Raw genomic sequence first — 22,903 nt, 5'->3', positions numbered from 1 at the left:
AGCAATAGACAATTTCCTCACAAAAAGAAGAATTTAGGAGGTATGTAGACAGAATGAAAAAATCAGGCTCACTATCAAAATATAAGTCTTCATATAAGAGAACGCATTTAAGTTTCTCCTTACTTTATTCATTTTTTGAGGAAAAAAAAGAAGAAAATTAAATGTGAAGACATAAAGGTCACCAGTCACCTCACGTACTACACCACCACTACCATCCCCACCACCTCAACGTCTTTAAATCAAAATACTTTACCCAGTTTAACCCTCACTGTCAATCTCCTTCTAATCATTATAATTATTCAGTGGGAACTTCCAAATGCTGGTATGAACAGCCAGCCTTTTGTATTAACTGCTCATCCTCTCTGGGATGGTTGCTAAGGCTTCTCTCCCAACATCTTTTCCCTGAATAGCCTTTATTGTGATGACTTAGCTTTAGTAATTTTAATCTGTGCCCCCCAAAGGAGAAAGGTCAACACTTTTGTCTAAAGCATCCAGAGAAGTCTGATCCTTACAATTGGAGGGGAAATAAATAAGTGAAAAGAGCTTGAAAGAAAATTAAAGATAATCAAATTCAAAACAGATGTCAACTAATTTACAAATCTGACAGAGCCCAGCAGGCCATATTTTAGACTTCAGGCCAAAACTATAAGATTATCAAAAGGAAAACAATTAGCATCCTAGAAAGAAGGAAAAACTGAAGCAGATAGGAGTCTTCTTTGTGTAAAATGACTCTGCATTAACTGGGTGAGCTTTATGAAACGCATCAGGCATGCACACTTGCACCTTTCTTGTTCCTTTGTTTTAGGGGGCAAAATGTTTATATCTAAATAATAAACCAACAGAGGCTGAAGAACAGGACAGCCAAGCAAAGCACTTAGATTGTGAAATTAATTCCAGAGAAGGAGAAGGGAGATAACAGTAACTGTGGATTGAAAATAAAAGGTGTTCAGAGAGGAGGAAAGGTTGATATAGTTTGAAACCATGTGAGCCTTCAGTAGCCTTCTGGGCAGCCGCTCTCCATTGAACTATTTGCCTGCCAGGACTCAGGGGAAGCGGGGAAAGGAGAAGGTGACTCCTGGCAATTGTATGTTGGCTGAGCATCCATTGATCAGAGACTAGAAGGTGCCTTTGCCAAATGCATGTGGTGCCAGGAAGGCTGTTCTAATCAGGCATCGTTGCAGTTGGGGACAATTTGTCATAGGTGGTCTTGGTAGGAGGTTCGGCTCAGGCCCCAGTTGGGGATGGAAACTTTGAGGGATAAAAATTGTGGAAAGAAGGCAGCAGTGAGAAATGAAAAACAATAAGGAGAAAGGACGGCAGTAGGAAAAGGCACAAGGAGAAAGCAGAGAGAAAGGAGAAAGGGCACCTGCATGGCCCCAAGTCCCAGGCTATGGTGGGGACTTGAGAAGCAAGGTGATGGTTCCCTCAGATCCAGCTTTCACACCCTAGCCAAAGCCATCAAAGTCATGAAGGAAAAAGTTGCTTATAAGAAAAGTTTTAACACAAAGCGTGTGATGAAAACTTTCCCAAACCTCTGGCTCAGTCAAACGAGTGGTATGTATTTGTGGTGTTGTATCTGTGGTGACAGTGGTAATAGTGGTGAGGTTTTGGGTTTATTTTTTGTTTTTAAGAATCAGGCCTGGTTGAGGGGAAGGATAATGAAAAGTAAATTATAGTCAAAACCAATTGGGTAGGTGTAAATTTGATTTTGGTATACATGGAAAGAGATGACGGAAGAAGGAAAAGAAATAAATCTTTGTGTAGGAGAGAAAGAATGGAAAACAGAATAAGGAGATCATGTTCACAGAAGCATGGCTTCAGGAAATCTGCCCTCCTTGGGGTAGCCCCAGAGTTTTGGTTTATCCTAAGTTTCATGCGATGAACATCAAAAAAATGGATGACAAGTGAGACCCAAGAATTTGAGTCAATGTATGGTCCTAATGTGTAGATAAGCAACTTGGTCTGCAAAGAATCCTTTTGCAACCTGTCATTCCAGAGTTCCCATCTTGACCTGGGAGTCATGTCAGAATCTAACTCTGGGTCATATACTGTCCCTGAATGCATTGCCCAAGAGCTTGAGAATGATGCCTCTGTACTGAGTTCACACAGAAATTGCAGACAGCGGGAAGTCAAGTTATTCTCTATAATTTTGCAAGGAAGATTGTGTCTGTAGGTCTGATCAAGTTATTTTTTTAATAAAATTTTATTTATTTATTTTTAGAGAGAGGGGAAGGGAGGGAGAAAGAGAGGGAAAGGAACATCCATGTGAGAAAGAAACATCAATTGCTTGCCACCTGAATGCACCCCAACCAGGGGCCAAACCCACAACCCAGGCATGTGCCCTGACCGGGAATCAAACCACGAACCTTTAGCTTTGCGTGAGGATGCCCAGCCAACTAACCCACACCGATCAGGGTTGATCAAGCTTTAGTCTAGCTCCCACCACATGACAGATTCTGTGCTGTGGTCTTGACTGTTATATTGTTTAATCACTCACAGCAAGAAAGTCTTTAAATATATGTAAGAATTATAGAGGTATAATGGAGTAAACCTTGAGGACAGGCAAAAAATAAAATAAAATTTGCTACCCAATTCCTAATCCCCTCTAGGTCCATGGTAGTTCTCAGTGGGCCAATAGTGTCAATGCCCAGATACCAGCTCATGGAGTTTCTTTTTATTTCTTCCTTCAGCGTAGTGCAATGGATCCCAAATTTTGATGTGGATGATATTTACAGTGGTCACAGTACATCATGGATAATTCAAAGGAACTTTAAAGGAATGTTACGGGTGCTTCTTGCCTTTTCCTTTCCAAAGTGGTACCCCGCTAACCTTTATTATTACATTCTAGAATGCCCTTTTTGTGCCTCTCTTCTCATTGAAGTCTACCCTTCTTCAAGATTCCAGTTTGATACCACTTGCTCATGAGGTCTTCCCCACTCACCCCTGCCCATCTGTCCTTGACTAACTACAGCTCAGACTGCTCCTCCCCTCATCCACACTCACACACTCACAGTCCCGCCTTGAGTGTTAGACATCTTTCCTGTGCCCCTCCAGGGTCCCCCAGGCTTGAGGGAGCTAATATGCAGAACGTTTGCTCAATGGAAAGAAAATAGTCTCAGAAGTGCTTACAAGAACTCCACCTTTTTAAGGCAAGACATGTTTATACAAAGAGAAATTGATTCTTTGTGAGGAGCTGTTGGCTCAGGGAATGTACATGAGGAGGTTCAGGGCCATAATTAAAAACATCTGATGTTCTAGTCAGCATTGCCCCCTGCTTAGAAAAAGCTAAATGAAATTTCACCACACCAAGGTAACCAGAGTTTTAATAAGCAATACGTATATCTTTCCAATCTAGAGGGGTCTATGCTGGCCACTTGTATAAAAGGGACATTGTAACAGTCATTTGTGGAGTAGCTGTGGCTATTGTTACTCCTCCTTGCATAGGGAAGGGAGGAAGGGTTTTGGGTTTTTTACCCCTCTTCTTACTAAAGAGGTTAAGTCTGACATGTGGTACCATTTATGTTCCATCTGTTGTTCATTTACTCTACCATTGGTCCTTCCTTAAAGCAGCATTTATGGTGATGTGAAGGTCTATAAAGGTATTTCAGGAATTCAGCAAGAGATGTAGGTGGGAGACATCATTATCAGCTCTGGAGACCATGAAGGAAGCTCGGGAAGTGTGAGGCCCCAGAAGGGCTGACGCTGCAAGTGTGGACACAGAGGGCTGGGGGTGGGGGCAGGGCAGCCCTGCCAGGGGTGTGAGCAGTGTAGTCACAGCTTTTCCAGGGAAATCAGGCCTCTTCCCTGTAACACCGCAGCGTTCAAAATACAGGGCACTAGAAAGGGAGCGCAGCTTTTCATCAAGCTCCTATGGCTTGGTTTCCCACTACAAACAAGACGGAATCAGCAAAGCTTTAGCCTGGAAGAAAAGAAAAAGTGTACTGTGGGAGAGAGGTGAGAGGGACTTGATCCGACCATTAGAGCCCCCGTGGAGAGGTGACAGCTGAGGCTAAGACAGTTCTTACTTGACCCCATGACCTAGCTATTTGCTATTTTGGTTCCCCAAATGCTCCCTGTTCCTTTTTGGTATCAATCCTAATTGAACTCTGGAGTTGCTATTTGCATGACATTTCCTGAGTTTTGAGCATCTTTTCAGTTTTGGTTAAAGGGGATGCCAGAATTCATGTTTCAGATACTGTGAAGAGCTGCTCAATGATTAGATGTCAATTCTGTTCTGCTGTCTGTTCCTATAGGCTGTTACTCAGAGATATTAGGGTACAATTATTCTTATTGGCTACTGCACTATCACCAATCTCATAAGTATTACTTATTCCTGAGGTAGATCCGGATGCCTCCTTAACCAAATACCTACTGAGAGGCAGTGGGAGAGGGGTGTGAAGCAGAGTTTAATGCTACTCTGGAGGTAGAGTTTAATGCTGGGCTTACTGATTGACCTTCAGTAAGTTACTCAACATTTCTGTACTTCAGCTTCTCCATCTGTGAATGGAGACAGTAATAGAGCCCACTCCACTAGGTTATGGGAGAAGCAATACATGTAGCAGATTAGAACAGAGAGCTCCTTGTACATAGGAAGCCCTCAGTAAATATTAACAGCATCTGTACTCTGCCCAGATGGGCGTTAGAGTAGATGACGTCACTTCACATGTCCATTAGACCACAGCTACTCAGAGCGTAGCTCGTGAACCAGCACTCATCTGCAAACTGTCCCTCACCAACCTGCACCAAGGTTATTACAGAGTTTGAAAATAAGAGCTTAGAACATTTGTAGGAATTTGACATTGCTGCAACACCCAGATGCATGAGCAGTGTCTTTATTTCACTCATTTTCTTTCTCTGGTAATTTACTTTTACCGTATTTTACAAAAATATTTTTTAATGAAGATTAAAAAACCAAAAGACGGGTGTTTGAGAAGCATTGTATTAAATCCGCAATGCAGCAGAGCCTAGACAAATCTCAGAGCTTTCTTTAATAACTAATATGTTGCTCCCAAACTTTCCTTTGGGACCTAAAGAAAGAGATTTAATAAATGAAAAGTAATGAATATACAACACATCAGCCATGATTTAGTTACAGCTATTGTGGAAAGCTCAGCTGAGGAAAAACAGTTCTTAATGGTATTATCAGGCAAAAAGTGGACGTTTTTATGAGTTAGCAGCCTGAAGGCTGTCAGCTAGATTTTACTGTAGGTACATTCTGAATTCTAGGTGGACTAGAAATTGTTCACATGTAGAGTTGTGTGTAGAGTTCTAGCCCCAACTCAGTCATAGAAATAGCTATCTTCCTCCATTTCTGGGTAGCTATTCTACCTATTAAAAATAAGGTAGGATATCATAATTGGAGTGGAGTCTATGAAAGGATGTACCAAAAAGGAAAAGTTAACTATTTTCCTGCTTTTCCAGCCTCAAAAGCTGGACAGTGCCACTTGTTCACTTTTGTCTTTTCCTGGCCCGGTGGCTCGTTTTTATGGCGGATACCCACCCCACAACACCCCTGCCCCCTTAATCCCCATGGCCAGACTCTGTGACCTGCTCGTGTTCTCAGACTGTAAAGTGAGATTGGAGAAAGAGAAGCATACTGTTTTTATAGTTCTCACCCTTTTTAATACCTCTTTATAGCTTACAGGTGCTTTTGTGACTTGTGTGACATCCAGATGGCCATTCGTTAGGATCTAGCAGCTTTCTGTTCAGGCTGCTGCTCATCCAGTCTGTCCATTCTAGTATCGGCGATCTTGTTTAAAGGTCTGGGGGACATGTGAACCAGTATTTATCAGTGGCAAAACGTGACAAGGTACCTTTGCCTCAAAACTGATAAAGGGCTGGCAGTCTCAAGAATGACAGAACTACAGAATGGAAACTGCATGCAGCTCATGCCGCACCAACTCCAAATACCACACTCCCTGTTTTAAGCCTCATCTCCCTGGAGAATGACTGAAATCCTTAGCTGCCTTGTTTGATCAAGGGAAAATGTCCTGGTCTGCTTCAGATTCTGTTGTTGTTGTTTTTTTTATTGTCTGGGACAGTGCATCTCAAACTTGTACGTGCCAGTGGGGCATGTGGGGTTTGTGTTAAGATGCACATTCTGATTTGGGAGGTCTGGGGCGGATCCTGAGATTCTGCATCTCCAACAAGCTCCAAGGTCCTGCTGCTGTCCAGGGCTTCCGCTTTGAGTAACAAGGGCAGGGGCTTTGTACTTTTGGCTCATTCTTTTTTTTAAAGATTTTATTTATTTACTTTTAGAGGGGAAGGGAAGGAGAAAGAGAGGGAGAGATACAGCAATGTGCAAGAGATACATGAATCGGTTGCCTCTTGCACGCCCCCAACCTGGGGACCTGGCCCACAACCCAGGCACGTGCCAGACTGGGAAACAAACCCACAACCTTTCGGTTCTCAGGCTGGTTCCTAATCCACTGAGCCACACAAGTCAGCACTTGGCTCATTATTTTTTTATTCTCCCTCATGTTGGTTGAATGAAAATTGAGCAAATAACAGCGCCTGCATTTGAGCGGTCATTTCCTCATGTCAGGGCTTTTAAACTTTTATTCTAATTGCAGGGAATTCTCTATGTTTACAGCTTCTCAGAACTCATACATGAAGTATGGAAATTTTAAAAATCAACGATTTCCACATCCCAGTGCTTGTATGCTCACATAGTAGGGAGGATCACTCTCCATTAGTCCACACTCTTTGCGAGGCTGCCGTGGTGTGAGGAACCGTAAAGGTTTCCCTGGCTTCGAGCAGAAGAAGTTCATCTTCCAGGTTTGGTATCACTAGATCTCAAATGTCCACACTCGGGTGGACATCCACCCAGGTGTTACCATTTGACTTTTTCATGCCCATCCTGTATGGGCTACATAGTCAAATCCATTATCTTACATAATGCTTTCAGCAATCTAGTGATGCAGTGTCATTAGTCCCATTTTTCAATGACAATAATGAGACATGCAGTCCTAAGGTGATCTGCCACACCCTGATAAACAGAATATTGGAGTCATGAACCTAGGTCTTTTCCCTGTAAAGCCATGTTCAGTTCTCTTCCCCCAAATCATCTCCTTTTGAACCTCCTTTTGAAAATCTTGTATGAATGAAATAAACCATAGTCATTTCCTCTGAGCAAAGTTTTCCCGCTGGCATGACCACATTCTGGTCCCCAAATCACTGGGCTCCTGCTGGTCTCTGCTCTTACCCACCAAGCAGGTCTGAGCCAGAACAGAGCACCAAGAACCTAGACTTATTATTGCCCTTTTCTTTAATGTAATGGTCCATCAGCATTACTCACCGCAGTCCCAGAAGAGACAATAGCGCTGTGGAACTGGGGGAATTGTCTTTGTTGTTGTTATGATGACTGATGACCCAAGAAATTGCTGAAGATTAAGGAACATAGCATCCTGAGAATTTAGGGCTCTCAAGTGGATTCGATTCATTATGTTCTCTTCTCTTCTCCCAAGGTTAACTTTGCAGGAGTACATATCCTGGACATGGGACCGTAAGCCAAGCTCATCAAACATTAACTAATAGTATTTTTCTTTGATTTAAAAAGCCAGGAAGAGAGACTGCTAATCTCTCCATGCCTGCCTGCTTTATAGTCTCATCTCCCAGCTTAGTGAGAGCAGAAAGCTGCCCATGGGCCAATTTGTTTCCAAGGGGAGTCCGCTCACACAGAGGGAGGTAATTAGGCCTCCCCTGGGCATCCCTAGAGGTATTTTTAAAAACTTGACTTTGGCAACTGAGACCAGAAATCATTCAGACTGGAAATCATCTGAACCTCTTGTAATGTGGCGTGTTGAGTTAAAGCCAAGTTAATATTTAGGGGATTATAGAACTCTGACAAAGATTTCTGTAAAATTACTTCTGGAGTTAGAAGTGACATACGGAAAAGAAATGACAATCCCAGCCCACCAGCCCCCACCCCAAACAGGACCAATGGCTCCACCAGGTTTTCTAAATTTGGGATGCATTTCCTTGCTCTAGAAGGATGGCAAAGTTTATCTCTGGAAAAGGCCTCTGTTTTTAAACAGATTCTCCCCAATTTTTTAAAATTTAAAAACCAAGAGAAAAAGAAGGAGTGAATGTTTATTATAAACTCAAACTTTTATCTACCATTTTCTGATCTTCTAATCTATTGGAATCATAACTTGCCCTAACTCCCTGCCAGGAAAACTGTGTAGTTGGTGAGAGAAAGTTCTCTTGGCCAACCATGCAGCTTAGGTTGCCTTGGTGACTCTTTATTTCTACCCTTGTCCCCTGAATCCTGTGTTATACAAATTTCAGAATCAGGAAAACAATAAAGACCCCGTATAACAGGAAGTCTTTGTGGTGAGAATTCTACTTATCAGCCTTATAACTAGAGACCACTTCTCTAGTCCAGACACTTTATTGTTGCTTTTTCACTCTTCCTATTTGGCCCTTTGGCAAATCTCTCTTTTTATCCCTCTTCTTTCTCCTTGTTTCTCTCCACACTTGATATTTATCAAATGACATCATCCCCCATGGACTAGGAAGACTAGTCAGCACCTCATGGGCATCGCCTAGAACTCAGGAGGTTGCAGGCAGGGGGGCTGCAGGATAGCTTCAGAAATCTAAGTGGTCTCAGTTCATTTATTCCAAACATGTCACATACCTGTGTGGGCCAAGCACTGTGCCAGGCACAGGGGAGCAAAGATAAGCCGTACAGGTCTCTGCCCACCAAGTACCAGGGGTTTACCAGGAATAGGGTTGCTGGATTTAACAAATAGAAATACAGGACATCCACTTAAATTTTAGATAAAGAACAAGTCATTTTTAGTATAGTAAACTCATTTTAGTATAGTATAATACATTTTAATATATTCTATTAACCCTGGCTGGTTTGGCTCAGTGGATTGAGCGTCGGCCTGCGAGCTAAGTGTCGCTGGTTCGATCTTCCAGTCAGGGCACATCAGAGAAGGAAAACTCTGATTCCAAAAAACCTCCGCTGCCTTGCGGCATACCTCTTCAGGGGAAAGGCTAAGGGAGTAAACCCCGACAGAAAATCCGGAGCCGGAGTCCCTAAGGCGGTTTGACGTTGTAGTCAACACCGGCAACTCCTGCGGCGCACCTGAAGCCAAGCTGTATTGACTCCGTCTTTCCCTTGGACCCTTCAGATGCGAAGAGAGGGGGGGTCTGCTGCATGGGCAACAGCAGACCCTCTATATCACCCTGCCCAGGCTCTGTAGCTTCAGCTCCACTGGAGAGGACACTCCAGCGTCATCGCAAGATGTCGATTTAACACGGGAGGAGACAGATACCGTGTCACTCCCGAGTCGGACTGCACAACCATTCTCGGCGGTGCAGATAGACTCTTAAGAAGCTACACCATCGTCTCTCGAGACGGACGGCTGCCGACGACGAATATATTCTATTAGGGACATACTAAAAATTTTCAAAAAAATTTTTGTTATTTATCTGAAATTCAAATTTGGCAGGGTATCCTGTATTTTACCTGGCAACCTTACCCCAGAGACACCTGCCCTACCTCTCTTGGTGGATATCCAGGGATAAATCACAATTTCTCTCCTGCTCAAAATCCCCTCCAAGGGATGCTATAGGCAGTCTGAGGGAGAAGGAGTCATGCCCCCAACTGGGAGAGCTCTGATGCACGCAGGTCATGGTGCTTACTAACCAACTCCTGGTACCTGGAGACAGGCAGGGAAAGGGAGCTGTGTGACCATCTTCTCCTAAAGCCTGATGTCATTGCATTCTTCAGGGACATCACTTCCCTCTGGGATATGAATATTGATCAACCTGTGTCTCAGCCGCTGATGTTTTCTTTATACATTAATACAAGGTATAGACAGGGCAGATTAAATTCTAAAGGAACAACAATAATAAAAGCAATTAATAATAATAATACAATCTAATGTCTATTGAGTGCCTATTATGTGCTAGGAACAGTGCTTCACCCTGGTTCTGTCATTCCATCTTCCCAACAACCCAATGAGTTAAGTGTAGTATGGTCCCCATTTTACAGATGGGGAAATGGATTTAAAGAGTACAATAAATAAAAGGAAGATCTTCATTAGTAAGCAAATTTTATTTTTTAAAAATCAGAAACTGATCCAATAAAAATTATCTAGGAAGATTTACTATAATCATGTGAAATTTGATGGTTTCTTTTGGCAGGGGAGGCAATGCTATTTTTTTTTTCATGCAGTCCCAAATGGACAAGAAGAAACTTAAGTTAGGAGAGGGCAGATCAGCCAGAATAAGAAATGGGCTGGCAAAAGAGTGAGCTGCGGGGCCAGAGCAGGGGCCAGAGCCAGCCAGGAAGCTCCGAAGGACTCATCTCTCTGCCTCTAGCACAGGCACTGCAGTGACAGACAGGTGAAACAGAGGCCCGTCTCAGCTGGGAGGGCACTGAGCAGCCCCTGAGGCCAAAGGTTGCCTGGATTTCAGAGCCCCAGCTCCTAGGTGTGGCTGGTGGCCACCATTGCAGCTCTTGTCCCTGACTAAGGCTAAAGGAGCTGTCTTCAGCCAGAGCTCAGGAAGCTGGCAGAGGGTCCCCACTGCTTGCTTCTACTGGGCCCAAGGAGGCTTGGGAGTAAGATGGCAAAAAAGAGGATCTGGAGTCTGAGATCTCCCTCCCTCCCCACCTGGGCTGAATGGGAAGAAACAGTAGAGGTTCCTGGATCCAGGCCCACCCAGACCCACAGCGGCCAATCAGGTAAATCACTGGGACCACTTGCAACCACTGGAGGTGAAAATTGTTGGGGGGAAAAAAGAAAGACAAAAAGGTTACATTCTCCTACAAGCTTTTCAACAGGAGCTGTGGCCTCAGTAGGGGAAACTTTGCCTTGGTGGGGAGGCAGCCAGGAGACTCATGGCCCTGGCCCATTCTCATCCATCTAATTAATATCCTGCTGGTGTTTTCCTTTGGCCAAACCCAACCAAAGAACAAAACTATTGTTTTAATTGTTGTTATAACCCAGAACTTTATGTACAAAGAGAAAACTAATAAATTCACAAGAAATTATTCCTTTAACAACTCACATGTTTTGAATGTTTTGAGATTTAAAAGTTTGTATAACTCTCAATATCTGATATATGTATATTGGAGTGGACTTCGTGCTTTACAAATTTTTGAGTTTTGATAATCCCAGCTATAGCAATTTCTGAAAAAAAAAATTATTGGAACCTACTCACATTTCATTTTTGAAATATAAGAGACCAGAGAACTGGATAGAAAATACTCCCAAAATTTCTCATCTTCAGAGGGTTTATTGGATCTTTTAACATTAACCTTGGTAATCATCATGGTTTGTAAAATACTATCCAATGAGAACACTATCTTGGTTTCATTTGTAATAGGAAATGAAACCATTCCTGGCTAGGAGATGTCCAAGCCTCCCATCTGTTTGTGGGCAGCCAGTATCATATATGTGTCAGAAAGGGAAACATTTTCATGATTAGCCTTTATTAACAAGTACTGATTTATGTATGTTTGAGTCAAACATGGTATGGATCATAAATTTTGCATTGTGTATGAAAAATTCATAGGAAGTCTATAAAATTGTTAATATATAAAAATATATTCAGATTTTCTCAGTAATAGCTTATAAGACAATAAACAATGATGTGGTGACCGAATGGATGATCTGCTCGTCTTCCCAGCTTGCACCATTAACATTATTTCCTTGGCTGCACTAATAAGGGGATCCTGACCACTGAGCACCCCAAACTGTGAACCCCCTCTTAAGGTCAGGATCCCTCTCTCAGCCAACCACAAAATCTGCTGCATCCAACTCTGCCAACCAGCCTTCCCTTCTGCTCACCAGAGACATGGCCCAGGAATGGGTGAAATATAACGGGAAAAAAAAAAAATTGTTGCCAGCCCCTTTGCCTTGGTTTTCCTTTAAGAAGAAGTGCCATTAAAAAAAATTAAAAAGAAATTGTATTTTCTAACCTTCACCTAAGTACTATGTCAGGTTTACTTTGGCCCTTAGGGAAAAATAGTCATATGTTTGCAAAAGTCATGATATTTCCATAAGCTTGCGACACTTTCCTCAACCTGTAGGAGAAATGCTAAAAGATCCAAGTAAATACACACAGACAGACCAACAGAATCATTAAGCCATCTTCGTGCATAGACATCTAGGGATTATTAGCTCTTGTGTTTATTTTTTTTTTTAAAGAATACTAATCCCACCTGATAAATAAAAATTAAAATAGCTGTAGGTGGGCTCATATTAGAAGGCAGGTTAGGGAAGACAAATGCAGACTGTGCTTCTGTAATCACTCAGCACCTTCGTGAGTATCAGTGAGCTATTTCTGCAGCTTACCCTTAGCTTCTACTCTATCTAAGGCACTGTGTTTGCCCTTTCAAAGTTATTCCACAAATAGTTCCTGCCTTAAAGAAGGTAATTTTAATGACCCACAGACTGTTTTATAAATTCTGCTATCAAAGATATTTAGAACTATTCATATCATTCATGGAAAACCTTTTATCCAACATATTAAAATACTATGTTTCTTGCTTTGCAAGATGAAAGAGTCACGTTGATTTGCATAAAATTAACAAAACCATGAGTTCACACAGTCCATTTGAAATGTTCTTATTGCATCAATCTCAGTACAAACAGATCAGCACATGTACATTTTCTAGAAAATGTCTGGCATGAATTTCATATGAAAGCCATGCTTTTGGAGTGGTAGATAGAATATGGTAGATGACCATAAAGACTGCTTTTTGTTCTCTGAATCCTTCAAAGTATTTCTAATACAACGTTGACATAAACATCAATGTTTCTAAACTTTTGGCATAATAAGCTACAGAACCAGTTTCAAAGACCTATGTTCATAGTTATTACTCAATAAACATTTGTTAAATGACTAATGAAAATTTTATCATGTAAAGTTTTCAGTTTTTGAATAAAAGGCAGTGAGAGAGCACTGCTGTTTTGAAGGGTATACATGACCAGCATCTAATGCAATGACTTTTATTCCTGTAGGAGAAAAACCAGCACTGAAATTGAATTCTCTGAGAAGCTAGAAGGAACCAAGCTCACCGGAGCTGAAAATGAAGACTATGAAAAGCTCCAAGTTAAAATACAGGCTTTTGAAGACAAAATAAATGCTGAAAATAATACTCCTGGATCTATCAGAAGATACAGTTTGGGCCACAGTTCCAAGGAAGGCAAAAAAGGAATTAAATTTAGCAGGTATACATTTTGCTTGGCTGGGTTTTAAAGTATATAATTCAAGTTTTCTGTTGGTTTTGTTATTACAGTGCTATGGGGTGATTTTTAAGTATCTTTTACCTACAGTCACCCAAAGTTCCATTTTTTCACAAATGAAATGTCCTCCACCATGCTTTAATTATCCAAAGAAACCCACTTTTTAAAAAAGAGAATGCAAAAGGGAAACAAACATATGCCTTATTTTTAAAAAATACTTTTTATATGCTATAGATATGCTCATATTGAGAATGACTCATCAAAAGCTTCTCTTACGTCTGATGAGAAAGCTGACGCAGAAGTAAAAAAGGGAATATAAATATGTAAGTCCACCATGTTCCAGCCAGTTTTGCCACGAAATTGATTTTCAAATCTTGTTTTGGGGGGTGATCTAGATCATCAAAGATTTGGCTTCTTACATGACTTGGTGGTCTATGTTTTATCAAACCTGTTAATAGCACCGGTTCTCAGTTTCACACTACAGAGGAAATAACTTTCGCCCCAGTGTTATTCTTCCTTTTCCATGTCACTGAATGGTAGCACTTTACTGTCTAGCCTTTTCTTTGTTTGTCTTATAGGTCAAAGAGTTTGGCTTTGCACCCTGTGCTAACAAAGGCCATGAGTTCCGATGATGGGGAAATTGTTGAGAGTGGAGACATACCAGCCAGCATCTCTCTTTCAGAAATAGACTCACTTAGCCAAGGAAATAAGTCACTTTTTAAGACAGGCACTGATGGATCACAGCTGGGAAATTCTTCAGTTTCACACCCAAGCATTATACATATAGACTCAGAAAATCTGCCAGAAACCATTAAAAAAAACTGCCAGGAAGAAACTCTGGAGAGGACGGTAAGTCCTGTGGAATACCAAGATAAGCTCTACTTGCACTTAAAGAAGAACCTCAGTAAAGTGAAAGCATACGCTGTGGAAATCGGAAAGAAGATTCCAGTCCCTGATCAGTGTACCATTGAAGGTAAGTGCTCTGAACTCCCCAAAGTTGAGAAATTTAAGACATCACTGAAAAAAGAAAAAAGACACCTCAAAATGTCATAAATTGCATTTTTTGTATCTTTTGAAAAATAGATCATTTTGAAACATACCTACATTGTTTTAATTACTTTTTCACCCAATAAGGTCAATCATCTTTTTGATTCTCATTTGAATTTACTTATGTGCCTCTGATTGTTTTGAAACTCAAGATATATTTTTTCTGGTTTCTTACCCTAGTATTCTGGAAAATCCTAGAAAGTGGTCTGTGGCCCCCCAAAACAGGCTTTAGGCTAGAGGTCCAGCCAGAAGCATTTTTCCATCTATATAATCATGCAAGGAAACTATATATAGCTTTGAGCTCCATTCATTCAATCAGCATTTATGAAACAGCTACTATGTGCCAGGTGCTGTGCTAAAGATGGAGCTTTGTGTGAGATTCACCTATGACCCAAAGAGACATAATCCCTGATCTCTTGGCGATTAGAGTATAGAAAGAAAAGAGCAACGCCATAATCAGGAGGTGATGTAGGTCAGGAGCCAGTGAGAGTGTGAGCTGGTCAGAAAACAGAGGACAAAGTAAGAAAAGGATCTCAGGCTTCATCGCTTCTCTTGGGTGACCATTTTAAGGATGTACCCAAAAAACTCGGTAACATTTTAAGTAGGACTCATTCAGTAGCGATGTCTTGCCAAGCCATGCTGGAAATGAGGCAAGTAGTGATATTGATCATGTCTTTAATGACAGATTTTGACATTTGGTTCACCACGGACTTTGTGTATTAATTTCCATTTTTAAAAATATCACTTCTCTTGAGTACCAAATTTTCCGGTGCCTCCTTCATTTTGTGCCCTAGTGCTGTCCCTGGGAAAAATGATGGGTTTGAGACACAGTTACTAAGAATGGCAGGGTTCCCAGGGCAGGCTCACCCTTCTGGTCATGCATGAAATGGATTTGGATGGCTCCAAGGCATTGGGGAGCTAGTTAGATCTTTCCTACAATCATACTGAAGTAGCAGGCATGTTCTTCCCTTGAGATTTAGATGAAAGTCCTAGCCTTCTCCTTGGACATGACATCTTTTCATAGGTGACAGCTCTAATTGAAAAAGACATGTAGCCTGTCTTCCAGAAAGAAACACACCTGAGATAGTGAATCCAATTCATATTCACCCACCTACTGACCATCAGCCCTCTCCAGGTTTCGGAACTGGACGATTTTTCCTACTCTATTCTTTATCCTTTTTCCCACTCCAACACAGAAGAAAGTATATTCTCATGCTAACAAAGGGAAGAGAAGGTGGTTCAAGAGTTTGGTAATGACAAATATTATTGTTTAACGTGTCAGTGTAGAATCTAGCATTTCAAAGATGTTTACAATAATTTATTGATTAGCCTCCTTAAAACATTTTATAAATGGTGACAATAAAAGTGATATTACTTATAGGCAATATGACTTTTGCATAATTAAATACACCAGGACTTGGGAAAAGTGAAAATCAGTAAAACTCAACTAACACAAACTCTTTACAATTGCCCTTTGCATTAATAATCTGTGTATTTATGCGCAAGCTGGAGAATTTAGTATTAGAGAGGTTAAATGAATTTCTCAGTTTGACAGAGGAAATCTGTAGCAAATATAAAGTTAGCCACATTTCCATCTACTAGAATAGTTTCTGTTTAGGGTTGTTTTGTTTTGTTTTAAGTTTAGTCTGAAGCATTAAAGATATGCACTAGAGATACGGAGTTATAATCTTGTAAAAATGTGAAGAAGTCCTGCAGAGTTACTTCAAGTATCTAGTTGTCAAAAAACACATGATTTTTCTTATTGCCCTAAATTATTCTGGGACTTTGAAAATTAACTAGGTGACTTGGGTTTTTTTCTTTTTAAAAATATTGAATGAATCCATCATCTTTACTAAAAGAAAAAGAAAAAGCACTATTGCAGCATTTCTTTTGATGTTTCCTATCAGGGATGACCTAAAACTGAGTATGTATATGTTTAAGTTGATTCTTTGGAATTCATTCATACTTTTGTAATTTCCTGGATGTTCTTAGGAAATTCCTTGCACAGATATATGTGTGAGAGATGGAAGATTTATATGACTCACTGTATATATATCCACCAAGAAAGTCCTCATGCTGACTCCAGGGGAAATGTTGTTATTATTTCAGAGATTGTATAAACCATTCAGTAAAATGCCAGCAGTCATCTGGCTGACACAATTTTGCTCATTCTCATGAGTTCATTCGATGCAATGACATCATGCTCCTTTCCTTAAAATGTATTGAAGAAAGATTTAGGCTTAGAAATTGTTATGCTTAATATGTTGTTGGTGTATAATATGTTGTTGATATTTGGTTTTTCTTGCTAAATTATGCAAAATAATCAAGAAACAAAGGGAAGAGACATAAAAACTATGTCCTGCAGGAAACAAGAACAACGACAAATGTTAACAATAATTTTAGACTGGTGTTACAAGTCCATACTATAAAAACATGACAAAACAACCCTTTAAAAAAGTTCTTTTAGTATTGGTTAGAATCATGTGCCAAAACTGATATTCAACTTCCTATATTTTGACCTGCAAAAATATCACTTTCATATGGTTCAACTTAACACTTCGGTAATAAACTGTGATAAAGGAACAGGTACCTCACTAGTTACAGTACAGCAGAATAATCAAAGTTATAAATAGCTCCGTTAGCCGCAGTCAGCCATCTTGCATGATGTTCATCACAGTGGGGACCAGCAATGGAGTATAAAGAGATGAACACAAATCTATCAGCATGTCTAGGAAAACTGTCAAACCCCAGTTCTTATTGAGGTTAGGTCAGCAGTGTCATTTCAGTTATGAAAAAGCTTGTTATTCCCAAGTCAGTAATTCTCTCCTGGGCCTGGGTGCAGGTTTGCCAAACACTAGAAGTTATATATTTGTACATGGAGTGATGGTCTAATATCACTGCCTGATTATATTTACTTACAAGACCAAAGGAATTTAGTTCATCTGCTAAAGGGCATGTTAAAAATCTGAATCATTTGTGTGGACAAAAATGATTAGAGTTAAAAAAAAACACATGATATTGAAATAAATCCTTGAGAATCTGGCTCATCACTGAAGTTCCATAAAAAATGATATAAAAGCTTACAAGAACTCATCAATGCTGCTTTGTTAGCTTTGAAGTATTTCTCGATTGGGTGAAAATAAATCCCATCTGTAGAGCATATCAGCAAGCCTGACTTGCAGAAAGCTAATTTTAAAGCTAGTAATGTGTCCTTTCTCTAATAGACCTACATGAGCTGATTTTTCTTGACTTGAACAGATAAAAGAATATACAAAAGTAAAATAAGGTTCATTATAAATATCAAACAGCAGAAGCTGTTTTCACAATTAATTACAAATAAAGCTTCCTTATTGAAATTTTGCATGTAGTCAAGTCCAACAGAATCTTGGGATGACAGAGAGGCCTGAACCAAGGCTAGTTCTGACCTATTCCTGCTCAGCTGGTCCCATATGGGGGGTGATAATGATAACACTTATCTACTTAATGGTTCTGGGGAGGGTTTCTTTCTCTTTTAAAATAGTTCAGTTAACTCATGGAACTAGATTTACTTACTTATGTGGAAAGATGTAAGATGTGGAGGCAGAGAAAAATCCTAAAGCTTTTTCTCACAGTTTAAGCAGGAAAAACAGCAAATAGAAAGATGTTACAAATTTCCTGAAGCCTCATTTCATTGACGTTATGATCCCTTGGGCCCACTTGTTACGGGAAAAATCTTTTCTAGAGAATTTTTCTTGGTACTTTGAAATTTATCCTGAATTACCTTACCTTACTCATCAGTTCCTATTTCTCCAAAGTATGGATTTTAGTCAAAATGGAGACTGGGTTCTCAGCCACACATATCCTGGTTCCACTCATCTGCAATGGCCCACCAGAAACACTCAAATAATAAGGAAGACCTACAAATGCTTTTGAAAATATCTCCTTCAATTTACTCTATTGTGTGAGCAACAGATTACTATTCCTCCCCAGCCAAGAGTAGCTGCAAGATCCAGGCAGGTCTTTGCGTCACTGGTGAGGACTTTACACTCTTAAATTCACAATGTAACATGTCGCAAAGCCCCACTAGAGGACATCAAATGACTTTACTTCTCGTTAACTATATGTTCAAAGGCTCCTCCTTCTTAAAAAAAGTTCTATTTTCTTCAAACAATAAAGAAAGAAAAATGCCTTAACAATGCTATTGGGTAAAAGGGTATGTTGTTTATCTACATCTTGGTTTACCCAATATTTATCTACAGACAAGATGTATATTTATTCAACTAAGGAGGAGCTTAAAGTAAAATTGGTAAGCACATGTACATTCTTGAGCCATTTTTTTTGTGAAAATTCAGGAAAGATTATCTTCCTGTAAATGAAATGAGTCACCCAAACCATTTGAAATAGAGAGTGTCCCTAACATAGTGTCCACCTTGAGTATGTCCCTAGTAGGTTTAAAGGAACTTTGCTAATAAATAAAAAGAAGTAAAAGTATATAAGTAAATAGAGCAAAAATGCACAGGGGTGCAGTTTAGTATATCTTACCCTAAAAGTAGGGACATAAAAAAAATTTTTTTTAAAGAAAGAAGAAGAAAAGAAGGGGTTGGTTTTCAGGAGCAGAAGCAGTTTATTGTGGCATATTTCATATTTTTAAATATTTTCTTCAAATTGTGTTATTTTTAAAGGAGTATTTTTATCCCTTTTTTTAGGGAATCTTGTACTGAGAGGTTAGTTATTACCATTCATCCATTGTTGTTTGGAGATGGTCTTCATTCCCAAGTGTACAGTGCCGTACACGCTGGTCCTATGCACTGCCGATCCCAGCAGAAAGGCACATTCAGATCCAGTTTGCCACAAAGCAAATTTCAAGAAAGTGAATGTTATTTTTCCATTTATTCCCTTTATGAAACTGGCCGTATATGCCCTTTACAGGAACAAAGTCATCCCTGGATGGTATCAAATCTTATTTAAAAACCGAGCAAATCCATATTTCTGAGCACTGTGGGTGATGAAAAGCTGGTAGCCAGGGAACTAAAAAGACATTATATGACTAGGTAAAGGGTTTTGATATGACAGAGGAAAAGGAAAAAAAAAAAAAGATAATTTCCTCTTATTTGTTTCACAACAACCATCAAATTTCAGATGATGAAGAATTTTTAAATGTTTTTCCAAAAACATAGGCAATTACATAGTTAGCAATCAGAGGCCTGAGGTTTGATAATTTGGAAGGCATTAACTTCTGTTACAGCCCATTGTCAGAGGAACGCATTTTTACAAACTGCAGACGAGTCTATCTAAAACAGACATAGCTGTGTCACGTGTTGGCAGGCTCAGTCAGATCAAATAAAAAGGAGCTAAGTGAAGGACGCCAAATTCCTAGGTTTCCTCTGTCCACATTGTTGCCTGTACATATTAGAGACCAGTAAGAACTTACAGAATGCAACTTGTTCTTTTCTTTAAAAAAGGATTCTGTGGACTTTTAAAAATAAATTGTTTTACAGGAAATAATCATTTTTCAGATAAAATATTCACATCAATTATCTAACATCCATTAAAATATTATGGCACCATTAAAATGAGCCACCGATGCAGGAAACATAATACCATTGCAGAAACTCTGAGTATGATTCTGCTTTTTACATCAAACTACCTAATTTCTCATTTCTAACTAGCTTTTTCAGATTGGCTTCTTTCACTAATAGTATACATTTAATGTTCATTTATGGCTTGATAGGTCATTTCTTTTTAGAGCTGAGTAATATTGCATTGTGTGGGTGTATCCACCACTGTAGTGCCACATAGAATAGTTTTACTGCCATAAAAATTCTCTGGGCTCTGCTTCTTCCTCTTGACTATTCATTCTCTGTTCATTCATTCATTCACTCTACAACTATTTCTGAGTGCCCACTACTGGCCAGTATTATTCTAGGAACTTGGGAAATATTGGTGAACAAAACTGACAAATATCATCCCTTGCCTTCATAGAGACTGTTTTAGTGGGAAAAGACATACAATAAATAATGGAAATAATAAACAAGTAAACTATGTAAGGTGTTAGAATGTGTAAAATGCTATGATAACAGGAAAAAAGAGAGCTTGGCTAAGAAAAACCAGGACCAAGAAAAGGAGATGGAGAGCAAACTATTGTACCAACTTTCTCTGAAGAATCAGTTTGGGAATGGGGGTTAAGGAGAAGGGGAGGTGGAAGGAGAAACATGCATATTTTAAAGGTTTGGAGAGAGATGCTGGTAATTTTGACTCAGGTGAAAACTCCAGACTCTCAAGCATCCTGTCTAACTAGAGTCTATAGGATTGGGTTTCAGTCCCAACTCTGTTCTTGGGCAGTTTCAGTTCCTCAAACAGGTTCCTCATCTCCTTGTGCCACCACTTCCTCACCCCTTATCCCAAGAGTGTATTAGAGGGTCGTGGGTTTTCAACCTGGGCTCCTTAAAGAGCTTCAGGGGCCTCTTCAAAGGGCCTCAGATTCCCCTTTTTCCTTTTTTCCCTCCCCTGCAGAGCAGCTATAAGTTAGCTGAGTTTGCACATTGACCTTCCCGATAAATGTTTAAACCAAGAATTTTACAACTCAAAGGAACTTCAAAATCAGTCAGCTGGATCATTTTTGAGGTGCTTTTCTTTAAGGTCCTTTGTGCCCTAATTTAATTATTTCCAAGTGCCTTATGTCAATCTGGCAAAATGTAAAATATTAGTTATTTGGCCATGTTCTTCATCAGCCTCAACTTTATGGCTAATATTATATCTCCATTATAAAGTTTTAAAAAATACTTTTTTCATGTTAATTTTGTATTCTTTCTCCAGACATCTGTATTCATCAGTTTACTACAGTTTCTTGAGAGAAAATAGTCCAGATTGTTTAATACTTTTGAGATGTGTCTCACTATCTCCCCAAATTTATTAATATCTATCAAACAGCAAATGACCAATTATGATCAGCAAATTAGTGCATTGTGCCTGTCCTGGCTGGTTTATTTCTATTTAAGTTATTTTATTTACCTTACTTAATGGAAATCAATCTTATTTCAAATTGTGTAGGAGATGCTATAGAAATATATAATTACAAAAAATGATTCACTGAATGTGAGGGGGGAAAGCAAATACAGAGAAATAAAACAAATCTAATAGTTGACTTATTTTTCATAAATTTACATCTGAAATTTTTCACAATTGCTAAATGTGGTTTACAGATTGACTCTTGAGAACCCTAGTGGCAATAGTGAGGAGGGAAAAAAAATCAGTTAAAAATCTACAGTATCCGTAAATAAAAGTATGATGATTTCCCAGGAGGAAAAAAAAAAAGCTGTTTATTTATTTGTTTGATGACAGTTGTACTCCCTTAAGCTGGTTCATCAAAAGAGGTGTTTATATTATGCAACAAACATTTAACCACTATATATAACAATAGAGCAATGGTTCTCAACTAGAGGCAATTGTGTCCCCAGGCTGGAAACTTTTAGTAATGCTAGAGACATTTTTGGTTAGCATGACTAGGGGAGGAGAGGCAGGGACTACTGGCCTCTAGTGGAAGCTGCTAAACTGCCTACAACAAATAGAAGAGTTCCCAGGACAAAGAATGATCCAACCTAGAATATCAGTAGTGGTTTAGAAACCCTGAAACAGAGCCTTGCTTCTCAAAATGTGGCCCATGGACCAGCTACATCGACATCACCTGGGTGCCTGCTAGAAATTCAGATTCTAAGGCCTATCCTAGAATCTATCATTTAACAAGCATCCTCTGGTGAATCATATGCACATTAAAGTTTGAGAAGTACTGCTACTACAGAAATGAGACATTCCAGCAGGTCCCAGGAGCAGAGAAAATTATTTCCTTCCTTAGAATGAATGTGTGATTTAATTAAATGACTCTGTTTAATCATCACCTCTTAACTGAGGTGATGAGTGTTCTCCTCAAGGACACTCATAGGTAGCAGGCTCAGTCATCTGGACTGTTCATGGCACTCAACTTGTGGTTCCATTGGCCTTTGGTTCTTCTCACAGGATATGAGTTTTAAGAAAGGATGATTTGGCTTGGATGACAGAAAACTACTTGTTCGCATACGTTTAAATTTTTAGTGCGTGATCTTCTGACTTTTTATGTACATGCTATTTATTTCCTCAAGGAAGGGAGTTTTAACAGCTTCAGAATAACTACAAGCATCAAATATGCTTCAATCATGCTTAGCCATGTTGTGTAAATGAATTCAAAACATGTGGCTTACATTTCCCTTCAAATATACAGAGAATTAAAATTAAGCCAAAAAAAAAAAAGTAAGCTTTCCAAAACTCAAAACATTGAGAGGTAGTTTGAGATAAATATCTATATGTAAATTCAGCTATCATTGATATTTAAAGATTAGTCCATTTGGCCCTCATTTCTTTCTAAAGGAACTGAATTCATTGTACTTTGGACTGTCTTTTCTTCACTGAATCTACTTGTTTTTCTTTTTAAGTTCTTTTCAAAACAAACTTACAAATATTTAAGTAATAGCTATCTTTTCCAGTAAACATAGACAATTAAGACTATTCCTACATCCTTACCACATCTTTCTACTGACTTTTTATTTTATAGTCATACCAGTTCATAAATACAGTTATACCCTGGGGGTGTTTGTTCATTTGTTTTTGAACAAAGCCTTTGAATTCTTATAAATAAT

At 39.4% G+C, this 22,903-nt stretch overlaps 1 protein-coding gene across 1 annotated transcript in view; it reads left to right on the top strand.

Moving 5' to 3' along the window:
- Window positions 1–22,903, top strand: part of VEPH1 (ventricular zone expressed PH domain containing 1) — a 205,981-nt gene that overhangs the window by 99,679 nt on the left and 83,399 nt on the right. The window contains exons 8-9 of the mRNA XM_090272057.1: window positions 12,984–13,193; window positions 13,787–14,181. Coding sequence (XP_090128183.1) covers window positions 12,984–13,193; window positions 13,787–14,181 — 605 coding nt within the window. The remainder of the gene's footprint in view (window positions 1–12,983; window positions 13,194–13,786; window positions 14,182–22,903) is intronic.

Source organism: Furipterus horrens, unplaced genomic scaffold, assembly GCF_987537825.1.
Source record: "Furipterus horrens unplaced genomic scaffold, mFurHor1.1.pri manual_scaffold_1, whole genome shotgun sequence".
Taxonomy (NCBI): domain Eukaryota; kingdom Metazoa; phylum Chordata; class Mammalia; order Chiroptera; family Furipteridae; genus Furipterus; species Furipterus horrens.
This window is presented reverse-complemented; position numbering and strand designations above follow the sequence as displayed.